This window comes from Herpailurus yagouaroundi, unplaced genomic scaffold (assembly GCF_014898765.1).
Source record: "Herpailurus yagouaroundi ecotype Mexico unplaced genomic scaffold, PumYag 190, whole genome shotgun sequence".
Classification (NCBI taxonomy): domain Eukaryota; kingdom Metazoa; phylum Chordata; class Mammalia; order Carnivora; family Felidae; genus Herpailurus; species Herpailurus yagouaroundi.
In genome coordinates this window covers 3,642,967-3,662,884 of record NW_024412421.1, presented here as the reverse complement: position 1 = coordinate 3,662,884, position 19,918 = coordinate 3,642,967, and the positions used below count along the sequence as shown (strand labels likewise).

The 19,918-nt window shown below is 53.3% G+C and overlaps 1 protein-coding gene across 2 annotated transcripts in view; it reads left to right on the top strand.

Annotated features, from left to right (window-relative positions):
- The window catches only part of ZNF423 (zinc finger protein 423), a 337,746-nt gene extending 319,145 nt beyond the window's left edge, over window positions 1-18,601 (top strand). For both annotated transcript variants that reach the window (XM_040497966.1, XM_040497968.1), the window contains one exon: window positions 17,904-18,601. In XM_040497966.1, coding sequence (XP_040353900.1) covers window positions 17,904-17,933 — 30 coding nt within the window. In that variant the 3' untranslated portion in view covers window positions 17,934-18,601. The remainder of the gene's footprint in view (window positions 1-17,903) is intronic.
- The last annotated feature ends 1,317 nt before the right edge of the window (window positions 18,602-19,918 follow it).

Genomic DNA, 19,918 nt, shown 5'->3' with positions numbered 1-19,918 from the left:
GGCCATGGCCTTCCCTGCTCACAGTAAAGTGTATCCGCATCATCATCTCTTACCACTGCTACCACTTGGGGCGGCTGAGCCTCCTGAGGGACTGTGTGTGGCAGTTCAGGGTCTGCATCTGGAGAAGACTGAGGAGTGGTCACAGATGGCTCCTTGTCCTCCCGAGCCTGGAGCGCAGGCCTGAGCCCCTCACCCCAACATAGTAAAAATGAGACAATGTTTCGTGAATGCTTACTGGAGCCTGAATCCCTCCCTTCAGACATGTAGTCTTTTGAGACCTCGTAGTGACCCCCAAGTGTGGGATCCTATGATCTCCATGTCACAGATGGGTAAACTGAGGCTCCCCAGGGTCACACAGCTGCTAGAATTGCAGAGCTGTGAACGAGGCAGGCTGACACTAATATCTGTGTTCTTAGCTCCAAGGCTGAGGCAGTGGGCTTGAAGGTGACTATCCACCCCTTAGGAGCCAAGTGCAGGCCTCTGGGGGCTGGGTGCCAGGGGCCAGGTGCTGGGGGCAGGCAAGTCTTCCTTCCCAGGAGAGCAAGAGTTCTAGAACATGACTCATAGGTGGTGTGGGTCCAGGGCAAGTGACTGTCCCTCTCTGGGCGGGGTGGGTGAGCAGTGGCTACCGTGGTCATCGTACAAGGAGCAAAAGAGAAACAGGCCCTGGGAGGAGCCTGTGCCGGGATATGCGAAGATGCCCTCGCGAGACCCGGGGCTCTGCCCGCTTGAGCAATGAAGTGTGTGGAGGCCCAGGTGGGGACTGGGGGGGCTCCCCCCGAGGCCCAGCTCCGGGCAGAGATGGCACTTGGAATCGGCCTCAGGCTGCCTGTCTGCCCCTCAGAGCCTGTCATTCATGCCCTAGGGCGGGGGGCCAACCAACTTAAGAGGGGCACCGTGCCATCATGACAGATGGGCACGGGGGAGCTGCCAGGAGCCTCCAGCCAGCGGCCATTGTGTGTGCCGGGAGCCCAGCCCCTTGCCAGAGCTGTCCCAGCCCGGACCAAATGCCTTCAGTTTCTTAGAAACAATAGTAATACTCATAATGGGGTGTCGGGTTGGTCCAGGGCTCCCAGAGGTTGACCCCTTACAAAGCCCTGCCTCCCCACCTCCCACTGACTTAGACAAAGAGGCAGCCCGACTTACAGGAAAGACACGGGCCTTGGGGTCTGGAGGGTGTGAACCTCAGAGTTGCTTCTTGCTGTAACTGAGACCCTGGGCATGTGACTCTCCTGAGACTCACCATCCTCCCATGGACATTGGGCTAGTGCTGTCTCTCCTGGAGGCTCGTTATGGGGGTGCAGCATAGTGTTTATGAAACAAGGCACATAGTGCCCAGCCAAGGGGGGCCTAACGGGAGGGGATGGTGTTGACATAGAACTGATGTGATGTTGTCCCACCTTGACAGACGGAGACACAATATCATGTCATGTCACACGTCTAGTAAGAGCTGACCTAACCCTGGTATGGAACAGCAGTGACAGAAACAGCCCCCAGGTACTGTGGGGAGCCCTCTGCATCGATTATCCTATTTAGTTCTCAGGAAAGTTATATGAAACCAATGCTGTTGTTCTCCCCATTTTGCAGATAAAGAGACTGAGGCACAGCTAGGCAATGGCAGAGATGGGGCTTGAACCCAGACAGCCTGGCTGCAGAGGCTGAGCACTGAACCACTCCACTGAATACCATGGGCAGGCTTTTTCCTGTTGTTGAGTCCGCCCATGTTAAAAACGAGGCCTGCTTTGTCCTTTGATGCAGCAGTCTGTCTTCCCAACTCGTTGGGAGCCAGGCCGGCTGCCTCCTGCAAAGGTACCGGGGCCAGGCATGGCTGGGGAGGCTTGGCCCCCACCAGCTGAGAGACAAGAACCGGGTGCTCTTGGCGGGAGCCTGGATTGCACTCTTTGGTCGAGCAGGAACAATTACTAATGACATTTAGAAAGAAATTAATGATGAGAAATGCAAGTTGGCATTTCAGGAGCGCCAGGCAGCAGCCGCGCGTCCGCACTCACAGGAGAGGCAGGGATGGAGGGGGGCGGGCGCAGAGGGGAGAGGGAGGAGATGGCAGAAATTAATTTTGCTGTGTCAATAATGAACATGGCCCCACTCGCTTTGCTTCTGGAGTTTAGACAAAATCAAACATGGACTGGCTGGGGCCGGTCCAGGGCTGCAGTGAGATCCCCTGTGTACTAGGTTCTGCATGGAGGCAGGTGACAGCTTTGGTTTGGTGTCTCCTTTCGGTGGCACCAGGAGGCAGAGGGGTGGGCTGGGGACAGCAAGAGGGGAGGAAGCCGCCTGAAGACTGGACCATTTGGGCACCAATCCAAGCACCACTTCTTACCCATTGCATGAGGTAGCAAGCTGCTTCTCCTTGCTGAACCTCCATTTCTTCATCAGTAAGACAGGGGACAATCGGAGATGTAAAGGTAGTGTATGTATGAAGAAGAGCCAGCCCAGTTTGGGCACACAGTAGGAGCTCAATATATTGTTAGGTATTACCGTACTTCACTGACCTGTTTTAGATACACAACTTCTCATGATAACATCTCTTAAATTGGAATAATTCACGTGTGTTACACTTTAATTGGTCTTTTTAAAATGTGTTTGTTTGCTGTGATACATCAAATACTGGAGCATCTTATATTCTGTGGGTCTTGGATAAAATATAGCATTGACCGGAGGTATGGTAGAAGGTAAGGAGGCCCCAAGATGCTGAAACTGTTCGGGGTAGGGTTTGGGCTTCCCAGTGGGATACAGGAGTATACCGTCTCCTTCCTTCCCATCGGGTGCTCCAGAATGATGGAGAAGGACCCCACCAGTCTCCTGTCATGTGAAGGGGAGGAGATACACACAAGGAAAAGTTATTACGTAGTAACATTGACCATTTTTATAGTGTGAAGGGCAAAAACTTACAGCCCATGGCCAGGGACATCGGGGTCTTTAAATGGTGGTCTATGTTTCAAAATGGAGATTTCCTATAATTATAGTGGCTAAATATAGGTAGTGCTTATTAAGTGTCAGACAGTGTTCTTAGCACTTTTAAGCATTAAATATTCAATTCCCATAATGCCTCTATTATTAACATAAAGAAACTGAGGCACAAAGAGTCTAACAAACTCCCCAGACCACAGAGCTGGTCAATGCTGGAGCCAGGCTATCGGCCCCAGGTTCTGTCCTCTTTACCACTACACTAGAGTTCTTGATTTTTCTACGAATCAGACCCAGTAACCCCTGGACCATAGTTCTGGTGACAGCAATCAGCTACCCCCTTTAGACACAAGGATGTGCTCCCTGGCTCAACACAACCACACCTGGTCTGCCCCACCTGGTTCACCCTCTGAGCTCCAAGTTTGAGTCCTCTGCTGCAACACATCACACTTTGCAAATGTTATTCCACTGGGGCCTCAACAACCTGGGACCACTAGACGTGCCCTTTACTCTCTCCACTTTGCAGACCTGATAGCTGAGGCTGGGAAAGGATAACACTCAGGAAGAAGTGGAGCCCAGGGGGAAATGGGAAGTGTGTTCCACCTATATGGTTTGTGTGTTTGAGCAGGGGAGGCACGTGTGGCTCAGGGACCAGTCCCCACCTAAGCCAGACCTAGATGCACAGTCCAACAGCTGCATCCCTGACCTGGGGCACTACCTTAGTCTCCCCCATCCTTCCTGCTGAAGGTGCCACATCAAAAATGTAGGGTCATCCATGCTTTCGAGTTGACAGTGATGGCAGAACCTCATGGTTAGTATTCATTATGATAATATTGAACATCTGTATATCATTTTACATGTTGTAAAACCTTTTACATGTGTTATCTAATTTGGAGCTCATACCAAGTTTATGAGGTAGGTATCATTCATCCCACTTTTTAGGCAAGGATATAGGAACTTAGAGAAGTGAAGTGACTTGTCATATATGTAGTAAGTGACTAAAGTGGGATTTGGACTTGAAAGCCCATTGTCTTTCCACCAACCCATCCACCCAACTACCTACTTCTGTATTCATGCTCTCCTCTTTCTCCTACTAGTCATCCATCTGCCACCCATGTACTTACCTATACATTCATTTGTCCATCCATTCACCATCCATCCATCTGTCCATCCATTCCTAATCCACCCATCCATCCATCTATCCATTCCTCATCTATCCATCCATCCATCCATCTTCCATCCATCATCCAGCCAACCAACCAACCAACCAATCATCCATCCATCTACCTATTCATCCATCCATCTGTCCATCCACCAGTCAGCCATCCATCTTCTAACCGTCCGTCCATCCATCCATCCATCCATCCATCCATTCAACCAGCCAGTGAACCAGCTAGCTATACATCCATTAGTATCGAATGCTAAGAAAGTGCCAGGAACTACACTGCTTTCATGACACCTTCCTGATATGCTCTGAATTCCATATTTACCTGCTACCCACCTCTCCCTCTGCCCTAAAATTGCAAATGGACTTACTTACACACACACACACACACACACACACACACACATATTGGGGATACAGATGATTCTTGGTTTGCCTCATGGAAACCAGCGAGTTAGTTCTGCCTGGTAGTGGGAGCGAAAGTATAACGCGGACCTACTTGATCATGGTGGGGCAGGTGTGTGGGCAGTGATGATGTGCCCACAGTTTGGTTGGAAGCTGAGTATAGACAAGAAGGGCAGACAAGGTATTGCAGGCTGGGCCATCACGTTCGTCAGCCCCATCAGGGGGACCGGCTCCTGAGTAGTGGGCAGCCCCTGACATTCCGGGTAGCAGGGATCACATTTGCCCTTTCCTTTGTGCCAGACTGGACTTTTTCAAACGGGCAAAGGTATACACCCACGTGTTTCCACAAGAACCATTGCAATCATTGAATATAATCGGTCTCAGCTGCAGTTTTGATTGCTGGGGCGTGCCTACAATTCATCACAGCAAATTAGGTCCACCTTCAGAATTGCTGGCCCTGCAGCCTGGGGGGTCTGTCAGTGAGGGGAGCTGGGCTCTGTGGGCTCCAGAAGTCATTTTGCAGGGTGATAGGCCATATTTCTCAGAGTATCTGCCAGAACAGCTCTCCATCCACAGGAGTTAATTTTCTAGAAATTTCAATGACCCAGGAAAGTTTCCTATTTAGCAAAAATTTGGAGGAAAGTAGAAATGGACATGATCAAAGTCTTAAAATATTATTTATAAAACCTACAAGCACTGGCTTTAGTTTAGGGACCTGGACATATGTGTTCTGTATAATTAGTGACCGTGTGACCTAGATTTTCCAGGACAGCTTGGATTTCAAGTATTCCATCCCAGTCATTGGCTATTTGTCCTGATTTTTGGCTTGTGAAATGTGACTATATCTAGAGCTGGGTTTTCTCATCAAATTTAAATTTTTTTAACGTTTATTTATTTTTGAGAGAGAGAGGGAGACACAGAATCCAGAGCAGGCTCCAGGCTCTGAGCTGTCAGCACAGAGCCTGACGTCGGGCTCGAACTCATGAACGGTGAACTCAAGCCCTGAGCTGGAGTCAGAGGGTTAACCCACTGAGCCACCCAGGCACCCCTCTCATCAAATTCTAATGAATAAAAATTTAAGTTGTAAAGGCCTGGAAAGATTTTGGAAAAATTAAAGGGAACGATTCTCTCCTACTTTTTTTTTTTTTTCCCAACGTGGCGAAATATTTAATGCCTGTAAGTGTGCCTCATGCTGACCCTCCTACCTCCCCAGCCAGGAGAGCATGGTCATTTCCATCCGGCAAGGTTTGAAAGCTGTCAGAGCCCCAATCCTCTTGACAAGATTTCTGGGGAGGCCTTTCCGCAGCAGGCCTCATCCCCTTCTGCTCGGGGGAAAGAGTCCCCGCTTATATAGCCCCCGGAGGTCCTGTGTTCTTCCGTGGCCTGGCCCTGGAAACCGGGCCATTGACAATAGCCTAGACTCAGCCGCGGCAGGGGAAGCCCCGTACAGCACGGAGGCAGAGAAGGTCTGGCGTCCAATGCCAGCCAGTGCTTGGCAGGTGACGTGCCCCCTGGATGGTGCTGCAACTCACCACCCCGTCCTCCCCCCGCCCCACCATCCAGCCGAGGCCTCCACAGGCTGTGTCTCACTACCACAGCCTGTACAAACTCCAGCTTCCAACCCTCAAGCCAGAGGTGCGAGGGCAACAGCTCAGGAACGGCTCTGGACACCTTGGCTGTGTGTGTGGAATGGGACCTCGCTCCTTCCCACCTGCCCACCTAGCCTGTAGGTGGTAAAAGCAGTTGTTTTCTCTAATTGTGGCAAAATACACGTAACGTACAATTTACGATCTTAACCATTTCAGAGTGAATGCTTCAGGGGCATTAAGTCCGTTTGCTTTGTTGTGCAACCATCTCCACCACCCAGGAAACTTTTCTGCAGCGCGGAAAGTCGGTCCCCACTGAACACTTCCCCCCCCCCCCCCCCCCCCCCCCCCCCAGCTCCTGGAAACCAGCAGTCTCCTTTCTGTCTCTCTGGATTTGACTACTCCAGGAACCTCACAGAAGTGGAATTACACAGTATTAGTGCTTCTGTGACTGCCTGGGTGCACTTAGCATAATGTCTTCAAAGGATCCGTCCGCTTTTAAGAAAAAAGCGTAACATGCCCTGGGCAGGGCGGGGCAAGGGACTCGGAGGAGCAGGGCAGCTCTGCTTCCTCTTGTCTCCCTGACCCTGTCAGTGGAGGCTTTGCTCCGCCACCGTTGCTTGCTGGCTGTCATTTCAGAAATGCTCGCCGAGTTTGTAGCAAGTGCAGGCTCTGAGCCGACATGGGGGGAACGGCAGCGAACTGAGAGATGGGGCCTTGCCTGCCGCGCTCGGCCTGGTGAAGGTATTGCCATGACAGGGAGACAGGCAGGTCTGCAGCCTGAGGAAAGTGCCAGAAGGACAGCTGTGCAGATGCATCGTTGCGCCGGATGGGCGGCCCCTCGTTGAGTGGGCGGGAAGGCCTTTCTGAGGGGACTCAGATAGGATGAGAAAAGGGGTCTGAGAAACTGGGGGAGCAGGCTGGGCGGCGGGAATAGCCACAAAAGGCTGAGAAAGTGCCTGGCCCATTTGGGGAGCTGAAAGGAGGTCTGGGGAGCCCTGGCAGGCCTGTCAGGACAGTGTCCAGGGGGCTGGATTTCTAGGTGTGTTTGGAACCCGCTGGGAGATTAATCAGAGAGTTTGCCGATCCCTGCCCCTCGAGGACAGAATGCAGGCTGCGCCTCTCGTGGGCACTTTATTTTCTCAGCTTCCATTGCCAGGAAGAGGGAGCCCTGGAGGGAACCTGGGTCATTGGCAGATGGGGGCTTCCAGAGGGTCCTAGTGGTGGTGTGAGTGTGGACAGGTTAGTTGCACACTGAGGGGAGACGAAATGCCAAATGTGACAACCCCTCAATCACTCTGTGGCACGTTGTCAGTGTAATGTCTATGTGTGTGTGTGTGTGCCTATGAGTGTGTATGTACATGTGTGTGCTAAGGATTGTGGGATATCTGTGAGTGTATGTGCATGTGTGCGTATATGCATGCATATAGAATATATGTGACTCTGTGTATGTGTGTGCAATTGTAGGGTATCCGTGAGTGTGTATATGTGCGTGTGCATGTGATTATGGGGCATCCGTGAGTGAGTCTGTACATGGGATATTCATGGATGTGTGTGTGTGCAATTGTGAATTTTCCATGAGCGCATGTGTATGTGTGTATAAGTCATTGTGGGGGATCTGTGAGCGTGCGCATGGGATAGCTATGAGTGTGCGTATGTAACTGGGAGTTATCCATGAGTGTGTGTGTATATGTGTGCATGGGATTGTGGGGTATCTGTGAGTGAGCGTGAGTGTGCGTGCGTGTGACCGGGGGTTCTGTGAAGTGCGTGTGTGTGTGTCTGTTCGGAGGTGGGTGTGGGAAGTAGGAGGAGCTCTGTGTACCATGTTACACTCACAAGCACCCCGAGGTGCAGCCCCCCCACAATGCCTGAGACACAGTCAGTGGGTGATGGGTGGGAGGGTTCCTAAGTTCTTTGGGAGAAAGAAGGTACGAAGGGATGATTATCTAGACCCTTCAGAGGATGGATAGGACACACGTGGTCTGGCCTCTCCAAGTGGTGGAGGGAGGGCTCGCTGGCCCTTCTGTCTGAGATGGCCATTTTGGAGCTCCTGTGTGGCTCTGGCAAACATTGTTTGATTGGCCTGCATGGTGCTTTAAACATCGAGACATTATATATATATATATATATTTTTAAATGTACGTTTCAGTTTTCATTATAAAACTAGGTTGAGGGCGCCTGGGTTGCCCAGTAGGTTAAGCATCCAACTCTTGGTTTCCGCTCAGGTCACGATCTCACAGCTTGTGAGTTCGAGCCTCACATCAGGCTCTGTGCTGACAGCTTGGAGCCTGCTTGGGATTCTCTCTCTCCCCGTCTCTCTGCCCCTCCCTCACTCGTGCTCTCTCTGTCTCTCGAAATAAATAAATACTCTTTAAAAAAAAAAAAAACTAGCCTGGATCTGAGGAGGACTACCCCTTTCCAACAAGGCTTGGGTTCTTGGGATGACACAGTCCCCACCACACCTGACTGCCTCGCACTTGGCCTGGGCTGCACTCTCTTGCAGGGTGGACTCAACAGCACTGGGTTCCGGAGCTGGAGGCCCCTGTCCAGGCCCTGCTGCTCCCAGTCAGAGGAGCCCTGCTCACCACAGTTGGGTCTACTGGATCTCAGCTGTTCTTTTCCAGTACATCTATATTTACTGTGAGTTTGGTGCCCACACTGATAGGAGGCCTCAGTCTCCCCAAAGTATTCTGTGTGTGCTCTTTGAACCACAGATGTACTTTGAGGTGGGGAGAAAAACCCCTCTCTGGCCTTGGGAACCTATCCACCCAGTGCCATTCTACCGGAGTTTCAGGGGGTCTGGTTGATCTCTCCCCAGGCTCTGAGGTGCGTGCTTGGATTCCTGCCCTGCCCTGCCTTGAGTCCATCAGGCTGCGATCCTATCTTTTAGGGGTCTGGTTCTTTGAGTCTGAAAGACTCAGGCTCTTTGAGGGCATGTTTTATTTATTTTTTATTTTTTTATTTTGAGAGCACGAGTAGGGAAGGGGCAGAGAGAGGGGGAGAGAGAGAATCGCAAACAGGCTCCACGCTGTCAGCACAGACTGATGGAGGGCTCTGTCTCTCCGACTGTGAGATCATGACCTGAGCCGAGATCAAGAGTCAGACACTTAACTGACTGAGCCACCCAGGCGCCCCTGAGGGTGTGTTTTAATTCCTATTCGAGATGACCTATAGCCCAGGGGCCTGGTTCCAAGCAGGTTCTTGGCTGATGCCGTTGGAATGGACTTGCAGGTGACACCGGCCAGTTCACTGTCCTCACCAGGAGGGAGCCAAGGTCCATAGATGGATTTATGGTCACTTGGTGCACCACTGCCAGAACCCTTGATTCTCACTCCTTAGTCCCGAGTCTGCTGGGAACCCCAACCCAAAGGGGCCCAACCATGGGGGACCCCTCCTCCCTTTGGAGAAATAGCAACATTGGCCTCAGCCCAATTATTGCAGGACTCGGGGTCAGGGTGACCTCTGTTGCTAAGGTGGGGCAAATCTCTAAGCAGCCAACCACAGAACTCCCGCTGCCTTTCATGCAGCCACTACCTGAAGTCACCTGGTTGCTGGCCTGTGACACCCTGCACGCAGAAAGCACTGCATTCTGAAGTGTGCTTCCCCTGACTCTACTGTCCCTCCAGACGGGTATTATTAGTTTCCCTGTTTTGTTGGGTGCCTCCGAATGGGAGCCTGTTTACGGCCCAGACTCCTAATAGAAGGCTGCAGTTTCCCTCCTTATAATCTATTCTCTGGTGGGTTTTATTTCCAAAGCACAGCAGTACAGAACCTGCCCCTTTGGGAGTTCGTTGGGCTTCTTTTTTTTTTCCCCCTACAACAATCTTTTCTCTCCTTTCACTCAAAGAAAGATGTTTTCCCACCTCATGGAACCCGGCGGTTGGCCAGGCCACCCGCTGGGCTCTTTTGTGTTCTGGGTGCTGCAGGGCACTGGCGAGAGGGGCATTAGAGAGGGCCCCTTGCCTCCCCGCCTGGGCTCCGGAAACCCAACAGTCACACCTCCAACAAAAGCTTTCAGGTGACATTTAGGGCCCTGAATCTGCTCCTGCTCTTGGCTCTGAAAGAAAGTGGCAAATCCCCCTGCCAAAGCCAACCGTGCTGCTCCCTGGAAGCTGGAATCTCCCTGCAGGCCAGGAGTTCCGGATGGATTGAGGCTCTTACCCGAGAGACAGACTTCCCCGGCTAAGCGGGTGCGACGCTCACTTCCTGCTGCTCTAGAGTGGCAGACGACAGCCTGTCTCGCTGTCTGGGAGACGGGACTGGGAAAGCCTTGCACACATCCCAGAGCATGGGGCGGGGCTTGCTTTTGCCTCAGAGGATGTTCCAGGGCTTTGTCCCAGGCCAGTGGGTCCCTAGCCTCACCCCGGACCCTGATGCCAAGGAGGGGTATCACTTCATACGGCAAACCTTGATCTGCTGTCTGTGTAAATGGTGGCTCGCTGGGTGGGGGCCACGGGGGGGACGCGGGGTGCATGCACGTCACAGCCTGGGCCCCCCGGGGAAGCGGCTGCATCACCGGGCAGGCATTTAGAGGGAACCTTGGCCATCACTCACTCCTAATTTTAATGACGTGCATTAGCTAAATTGTGTTCTGAGTATTCATTCAGTGCTGTTTATGGCGTGCTCTCGAGTGCGCTTACCGTTTGTCAGAAGTGCAAACTAGCGAACATACGAGCCTTTAAGACAGGCCATCTGTTCGTCTTAGACCTTTGGACGATTGTCAAACGCTTCTAAAAATAAGTGCTCACTAGCAGAGAGGGGCTGCCCAGGTGATACACAGCAGAGAGGGAAGCAGGGCTGTCTGTGTCTGTACCCTCACCAAAGGGAGAAGTATAACTTGAGCGTTGGGGGTAGGGGGGAGGTGGAACCCAGGAAGGGAGCAGAGGGAGGTGGGGGGGCATGAAGGCCCTGCTGGTACCCCTTTTTGGCTGGAGGTGTGAGCTTTTCCCTGTTCCGTCCCTTTCATGTAACTCCACAGCTCAAATACCTTCGATGGCTCCCCATGGCCCAGATTTAAGGGCGAACTGCCTCGTCTCGCATCACGGAGCCTCATCAATAAGGCCCCCACCTTCCTTTCCAGGCTTGTCTCCGTGGCACATACCCTGTGCTTCTGCCAAGCTGAATTATTCATTGTTCCCTCAGCATATGCTGTGCTTTCCACATTTCACAAGCAGAACGGCGCCGTGGGTAAGAGTGTGCTCTGCACACAGACTGCATGGGTGCGGATCTGGCTCGGCTGTCACCAGCTGCAGGATCTCCATGCTCTCTGTGTTCGTGCCTCAGTTTTCTCATCTGTAAAATAGGGATAACAATCGTATTTAACTCCCAGGGTTGTGAGGTTTAAATGAGTTAGTATAATCAAGGGTTGAGAATAGTGCCTGGCACACAGTGAGCACATGATAAATGTTAGCTGTGATCATTATCAGTTTTATTGGCACCTCTGTACCATTCTCCGGGGGGGTCATTCTCCTTGGAAAACTGTGCTCATGCACCCACACACGTACACACACACACACAGTGCAAACCCTAACCAGGCCATCCTCAAATGGGCAGCTGGAAGGCTGGCTTCTTCCTTAAGCACCTGCCTCTCAGAAGTCCTCTTTCCCTAGTCCCTTTTTGCAAAATCTCGTCCCCTCCTTTGGCCGTGAGCTTGTAAATGACCAAGATGTACCTTATTCTCTCTCTGTCTTATGCCTACTGCACTGCACAGGGCCAGGCTCCATGTTTGTTCAATGAACAAACATCAGAATCTCACTTAGCTGAAACATGGCTTCAATGTTAACCTGAAGTGTCTACCTTTTCCCCTGGAAGCAGAGGGAATATCTCCCCATGGTTAAGGCAGATTTTTGGACCAGGCCTGTGAGAGCCACCGTGGCTGCAGGCTGCCAGGGAGTAGCCTAGCGGTGGGCAGTGGGGAGAAAGGCCATCCACCACAGCCTCTTTCCCAACCTAGAGCCAGAGAGAGGTGATGTGGGGTCAAGGTGAAGCCAGGTGGGTTCTGCAGGTGAGTGAGGGCAGGTAAGACGTTCTAGGTGTTAGGGGGATAAGTGTTCCTGCACCCTTAATTTGCCACAGGGATGTGAGGGCCAAAGCCCTGGGACCAGTCCTTCTCTGGTGGCCCTTAAGAGTGAGGGTGTGTGAGTCTGGCTCCCCCGCCCCCACGGAACTGTGAGCTCCTCAAGAGAGAGGGCCCAGCCTTCAACTCCGTGTGCCAGTGCCTGGCTGGGGGCCTGACACACAGGGAGTCCGTGAACAGCTGTGGAAGAAATGAGTAAATGAGTGGCTGAATGAGTGGATGAGTGCATACCTCTCTCCCCCACAGAGTCTCCCTGAGCCTCCCCTCCTCACCAGATACCTCACTCTGTCCCCAGGGGGAGGGGGGCGGGAGGGAGAGCAGTGAATTGTGGGACTGAGGCTATACCCAGGGGGTTATGGGGAGGAGACAGTACCTTTAGCAGACTTCTGCTGCTCCTTCTGCTGCTCCAGAGACAGGAGCCTCCAACACTCTGACATCTCTGGAGCACTCCTCAGATCCTGCCAGCCCTTGGAGGAGGAGCTGGGAGAGGCATAGTTGTTCGGATCATCAAACTCCGTGTGGCCCACACTGCAAGCCCCGAACCCCTTGGTGCCAAGGGGGTCCAAGGATCCAAGGAGGGAACAAACAGCCCTTCTCTCACAGAGATCCTTGTCTGCTCAGGAAGACTCTCCTGGACACCATTTATGGAGCACTTTCTCTTGGCCAAGCCTGGGAGCTGTGCGTGCACGTTGATTTCCGGAGTCCTCAGGGCCGCTTGGGAAGAGGGTTCTGTTATTACTGCCCCTCCCCCTAGTCCAGAGGTCAAGGACCTTGCTCAAGGCCACATGGCTATCAAGTGGCAGAGTCAGAATTCAAACCCAGGACTCAGCCTGTCTCAGCCCACTAAGGCTACTTGCGATCCCCCGGGCAGTGGTGACTGAGAACAGGGCACTTGCTCAGGGCCAGGTGACGTGCTAGGACTTTACGTTTTTGTCATCAAAGTAGCTGGAGCACAGGAATTGCAGCTAATAATGCAGTCCAAGAGGGACATGCAGTGCAGAGAACTCCTCTCCAGCCTGTGCCTGTGCATCTTGGGGTGTGCGGAGAAGTCTCTTGTTACTTCACAGACACTACTGTCCAGGCCAGCAGGTAGCCAGTGCCTCTGGTCTCCCCCACTTGACACTGTTGGGGGTGGGTGCCATAAGGAGACCAATAAGGGTCCCAGAGAAAGGGACAGAAAGCAGAGCTAAGACCTTGAGAAGGAACCCCTGTGGCAGATTAGGGAGGGGCACACTGTGTCCATGTGTGTGTGTGATTGTTGAGGTGCACAGTGTGTGCTGGGCCAGGGATGCCTCCTGGTTTTGGGGAGACCAGAAGGGGCCCACGACAGAACCTCTGACTGGACCACTTAGGTGTGTGTCAGTGCTTTAGGGAGGAAGGTCCAGCAACAGGCTCTGTGCTCCTAGCACTCTCCTCTGTGCTCAGCACACACCCTGGCTTGGGCTCTAGGTTGGGATCATTTGGCTGCTGAATCCCAGCAACAAGCAAGGTGGCTATCACCCAGCAGATTCAATGAAGGCTTGTTGAATGAATGAATGAATGAATGGCCATACAAATGAAGGCAAGGGTGTAACAAAAGGTTCCTTGGACCCAAGCGCTCTGCTGACAACTTGCGCGGATAGAGGTCTCAGCAGGACCCCAGACACGACACCTATAGCACCCACCGGCCTGCCACACCCTCACCCATCAGGAACTTATGTGCCCGGGGCAGGTGACCCAGTGTGCCAGGCATAGGCACCCAAAACAGGTCCTAGCAGAAACCTCTCTCCTTGAGAGCCGAGTGCACTCTGCAGAGTGAATGCATCTCAGCCTCAAACCAGTACCCCATCCCCTCCCTCCCTTCCCCCCACCCCCATTTTATTTTTTTCACCTGCTTCTCGGCCCACACCTGCGTCTCCCTGGCAGGCAGAAAGGCCCTTGTGGATGCCAGGCCTCCCCTCTGGGTGCCTTCCAGTCCTTCCTGGCTCCCACCCCCACCCCACCCCTGGCCTTTATGGTGCTGGGAAGTGTTTATCTGCAGGGTTGGTAGTATCTTTAAAAAACGATTTTCTTCCTTCTCTGAAGGGGCTAAATATAGCACAGGCATAAATAGAGAAATAGACATTAAGCCAAATGCCCTTGTGAGAGCCATGCCGGGTGGAAGGGGCTCTTTAAGACGGCTTGATGAAGCCCCCACCCCTCGAACCACAGCAGCTAGCCGCGGGGAAGGAGCCGAGGCTTTTCGGTATTCACCTGTGCCGATCGGCCGTGGCTCTGCCAGGAGCCGCTCAGCGCACAGGTGTGTTGGGTGATTGGTGAGTCCTGGTGACGGGTCCCCGCCACCCCCCTGCCCTTCCAGAGACTGTGCCCTCAGGCTGTGGAGGAGCCCATGCCCTCCCCAGCCAAACACCTGGCCTCCTCAGCACCCCCCAGCACACACACCCTTGTTGGGTGGCATGGACCGTTCTCCCTCGCTGAGCCACCATCTGCACCATTCATCCCGCACAAACGTTTGGGTGTCTGTGTTTTGGAGCATCCCCACCCCCCCCCCCAGCAAGCCCCTTGAGAGGGGTGGGCCCAGCTGGAGTTTTCCCCTACCCTGCTCTGTGCCTGACCCAGAGCAGAGTATCCAGCAGGTACTTAATAACGCAGTGCTTCATGAATTCTGGTGCCCGGTCCCCTTGGGGCTTCAAGTTTCAACATTTCCATCTGCTATGACATCCTGGGCTTTTGTTCTTGTAGAACTTCAAGGAAGGAAGTTTTACCCTTCGGTCTCAGAACTCTCTCTGAGGAAGTTCTTTCTTGAGTCTCACTCAAGAACTTCCTGCTACTGCTCCTCAAGAGAAAAGGCCCACTGTGGTTTTCATCTGACAGGTGGCATTTATTCTCTTATTTTCCTGACCAGTGGTCCTAAGCATAGGCTCCTGCCTCCTGGATTTCTGTGCCAGCAGCCTGTGGATGAGCCAGTGTGGACCACGTGTGTTATACTGGCCCTGTTCTTGGCCCTGTGCTTGCCTCCTGACAAGAGGCTGTTTCATTATCCAGAGATCCCTGGACACCCCCCTTTCCCCCATGGTAGTGGTGGGTGGTCCTTGAGGATTTTGTAGAGATCAAATATCATGTCTGGTTTTCTGTTGCTTATGGAACAGAGTCTACATTCAGGGACATTCAGGGCCTAAATCCCTCCCGGTCCTCCATGTACCTCTGTGCTGGGATCATCCCTCTGGTGCCTGCATTTGCCAGGCTTATTCCAGCCTCCACACCTTTGTGTTGTGTTGTGCTGTATCTTCCACTCAGAGCGCCCTCTCCCCTTTCCATGTTTCAACATCCTACCCGTACACTTAGCCGTTTATTTATCCTTCCATTGATTCATTCAAAAATATTTACTTAGTGTCTACTTGGTGCCAAGAACCATAATTTGAGGACAGAAAAAGAACTGTATATGTTTATCCTCCTAACCTCCCTCCTCCCCTCTCTCCTCCCCATCCCCCCACAAATAAAGGACTGACCACACCCAGGTACCCTGGCCACGTGGCACTGTTAATTGACTGGCTGTTGGCAGGGTGGCAGAGTGAGAGCCCCGATCGTTCCTGGGCAGCTGTGCCTGTCATGTCACCACTGGGCACTGCATGCCCAGCCCTGGGCCAAGCACTGTGGGGCTAGGAGAGGAGGTGATGCAGTTCAGCAGAGGAGGCTAATCTTGCGCTGGGGAAGCACATAGATGTGTGGGAGGTGGGTCAGAAGGCCTGGGGGCGCTGCAGGGAGGGGTGGCAAGTGACTAGGTGCCCGGAGGACCTCAAGCATGGTCTGGTTGGGAGGAGAGAGGAAGTGAGAAGTGAATCAGCAAAGGCTTGGAAGCCAGGAGGATGTTTTGCTGTAGGGTGGGTTTGGCTCCCTGCAGGACTGGCTGCCTGTCCGTGCACAAGTGCAGGGAGAGGTGCCTGGGCTGGAGGGTGGGCGTTCCCATGGAAACCGCCGCATCCCATCTGTGGCCTCAGACAACCTGCCTTGTGCCTCTGGGTCCATGGCACCCCCACCGAGGTGCCAGGCCTCGCTGGCAGAGTCTGTCCTCATGCCTGGTGTGGAGTGTGGATGATCTGTGGACTGGGATGCCCGTGAGTTGTGGGGTGCTGGGAAGCCTGCCTTCCCACCCAAGGCCCTTGCTTTCTTGGATTCCAGTTGCCTGGATCAACCCTGCCTGATTCCTAGCTGGATGACCTTGAACCGGTAACTGAGCCTCTCTGAGTCTCCATATCCTCATCTTAACCACGTCCTACCTTGTAAGGCTATTGTGGGGATTGAAAGAAATGTACCTCTAACAGCACAGAGCACGTGTGCTTGCCAAGCACCAGCCATGTGGCCTGTACCCAGGAGCCCAAGGAAAGAGGACAGCAGTGGTTGGCGCTCTGTGCTGCGGGCATCAGCAGGCATCTGCTGCGAGCGGACAGGGCACTGCCCCTCCCTGGCGGTGAGCTTGCCGCAGGGGTTGGTGACATCACCACCAAGGCAGCAGCAGTGCCGACTGTGGGAAGGGGGCTGCCACGGGGGCCCTGGGCCAGGGAGCGGAGGTGGCTCCAGGCCCCCCGGCAAAGCTGTGGGCGTCCGACATTCTCTGGTGGCCCTCACAGCTCAGACCTGGAGCCCGGGAGAGAGACGCAGCGCCGCGTCTGACCTCTGGTGGTCATCTGCAGAGCTGCAGGCCGGCGGCTCCCAGCCCCAGAGGAGTCCCTGAGCGGGCTGGGGCGCCCAGCTGTTGGGGAGGCAGGGGCACCCCTGAGACCTTGCTCCTCATGACTGGAGGTCCAGTGCTGCCCCCAAGCAGGGGCTCCTCTGCCTCTGGTGGATATTGCTTCCTTTCTCCAGGTGGCATGAGGTTGGACACTACTTGAGGCTTTGATAAGATGGGTCTGGATTTAGAACAGGGACCATTGAAAAGAAAATCACACTTGGAGGCCAAATGCCACCCCCGGCCCCAGGCCAATGGCTCCTCTGAAAACAGATCAGCGCCGCTGGCCTGCTCCGTCTGGCATCAGGGAAGAAATGCCACGGGCTATGGGGAGAGGGAAGCGTTTGGCCAGAGGGTCCCACCTGGACCCTGGACACCCAGGCGGTTTCGGGCAATCCGGGCAAACCGCACACTCTTCTGGCCGCAGCGCTGTCACGTGACCCGGCTGGCAGGCTGCCTCCTCCGGCGCCCTCCCGCTGGGTGACCCGTCCTCGGCCGCAGGCACCACTGCCGCCCACTGCCTCAGCACGTCTGTGCCACTCGGGTGTTTCTTGGCCGGAGAGCCGCACGGCACATCTGCTGTCTCCCTCCGCGAGGCTCGGAGCAGCTCCCCTGGAGGACCGACAGGGGGTTCTGGGGAAAGCCTGCAGGCAATCAGATAAGAGTGTGCTCCTCCTCATCAGAGCAAAAGGGAGACGGAGAGAGGTGAGCAAGGAAGGTTTTAATTCCTGCCAGCCTCCTCCTGGCATGTCCCCTCGCCCTCCCTATAGCCAGCCCCCGTGGTTAAGGCCTGAACGGTCTTTAAAAAAACAATTTATAGAGAGCCCAGGTTGGCAGCAACAGGAACTCATCCCGGAGCCCCAGAGCAACGTGGCGTCTTGGCAGCTGTGTCCCCCGAGCACTTTTTCCTTGTTGCATTTTGTTTTGTAATAATCGAGACGCTTTTCTGTGGCTCCCGGCGTAAATGCACTGAGTGGGAGGGGACGGGCCTGCTCTCCATTCTTCTGCCCTCATGCGTGTCTCCTTTCTTCGCCTTTGCAGAACCACACGATGAGCCAGCACGCACAGTGAGGGACCGCTCGACAGGACGCCTCTCCGCAGAAGGCTTGCCGGAGACGCCGTGGGGAGGGCCATTTGAACATTACATCCAATCAAAGTGTCATTTGCAACCCAGATGTAAAACTCTAATGATTTGGCCATGAGGCGCTGCTATTATAAGCAGCTGGAAATGAATATTAATGGCAGAGATTAAAAGTATTCCATGCTCAGTATTTTTTATTGTCCTGCTACAGCTAGTGTGCTTTTAGAGTTTCCGCCGAAGACTACATTTCTAGAGTTAGAGAAACCCGCTTTTTGAGGCTATTGTCCTTTGTTCCTTCATGTATTATATTGATAGTTTTTAAAAAAGGATTAGTGTGATTTTTTTTCCTTTGCTTCTTTTTTTTCTTTCTTGTTTTTCTTTCCTCCCCCCCCCCCCTTCGGTTAACTACTTTTTAATTGCAATTCTAGGTAATTGTGCATCGTGATGTGATTGCTTGGCTATTGTCTGAATATTTCCTTTTAATTTTTTAATTAAAGACTAATGCTTTGATTGGATTTGCCAGTTCACCGGACAGTGATTAAAACTATGTAATGAATATAATCGGTTTCAGTGCAACTGGATGGTCTGCTTTTAAATGTGACTTAATCTGACTGCAGTAACTAGTACAGTTCAATAAAGGGAATCCATGCGATTAGCATCTGCTGCCTGGTTCTCTCCTCCCCAGCTTGGGGCTCTGGGGGGGAGGGGGGGGCTGTCGTCACCCATAGGGTGTGTCCCTACGAGAGTCCCCTTGGGATCACATGTGCCTGTGGGGACCTGCGCACAATAGACCCAGCTTCCCTCAGGAAGGAGGACACATAGTAACCTGACACATGCAGTCTGGATCAGGTGGCAGTGGTCATAGAAGTCAGAACAGAAGGGATCCTTAAAGATGAAATACTCTGATCTTTTCATTTGTGGATGGGGAGAAGCTCAGGCGTAAGTGGGCTTATCCATGATGGGCCCTTGTTTCTCCCCCTGGGGATGGCTCTCCCACATGCTGGATGCAGGTGGTCAAACGGTTAACCCTTACCTCCCCAGGACTTCAGGCAGGACTTGGATTCTAGTTGTGGGCACGGCATGAGGATGTGACAGGAGCTAGGGGTGACTCCCCAACCCCATGAGATAACAGGGCTGGGGGCTGCAGAGTGGAGCCGGGTGGGAGCAGCAGGTTCCCAATCACAGACATCAGTGAGACGTGGAAGTGCTGAGACCCGTGGCCGGGGCCAGGACTCTAGTGGGGCAAGCGAGGTGCCTACAGCACAAAATCTCAGCCCCCCCCCCCCGCACTTGCAAACCCCAAGAAGGGGTGTTTCCTGACACTCTACACCCTGGTTGCTTTGCTTTCCTCACCTCCCCCGGCCCTGCTGGCACCCCAGGGCCCACCCAGCAACCTCAGGGTCCCACATCTCCGTCATGCTGGTTCCTGGCTGACTTGCCAATCAGAGGCCAGGGCTTCAGAACCTGCGCGGGGAAGCCCTTCCTTGTTAACTTTTCACAAGGGGCAAGAAAATTGGTTATTACCCTCTGCAGAGCGGAAATGAAACAGGCAGACAGATTGCACCTAATTACAATGTAATACTAAGTCCGGGCGTGGAATTTGTAGCAATTATACCCAGCATCTTCTGACTCCCATATCGAGGGGCTTCTGGTGACCTGTAAGAGTTCCCCTTTAAAAAGCGTCCCCATGTAAGGGGGTGGGACGTTTAGTTTTACAAAATGCACATCACACCTGCACGGACACACAGACTCCTGCCAGTGCTGGGCAAAATGGAGCAGTCGCCCCTAGAATTCGGGGTTCTTGCCTCCTGGAAGTCCAAGGCAGCAAACTTCAATTTTCAGTACCCTAGAGACGGCCATTTTAGTGGGGAGACCTCAGGGTAGGTATCAGTGTTCCCCAAAGTGTGGCCAGCCACAGTCTGCCCTGCATCCACAGCCAGGCCTGCCTTGGAGACAGCACCAAAGGCTGTGGGCA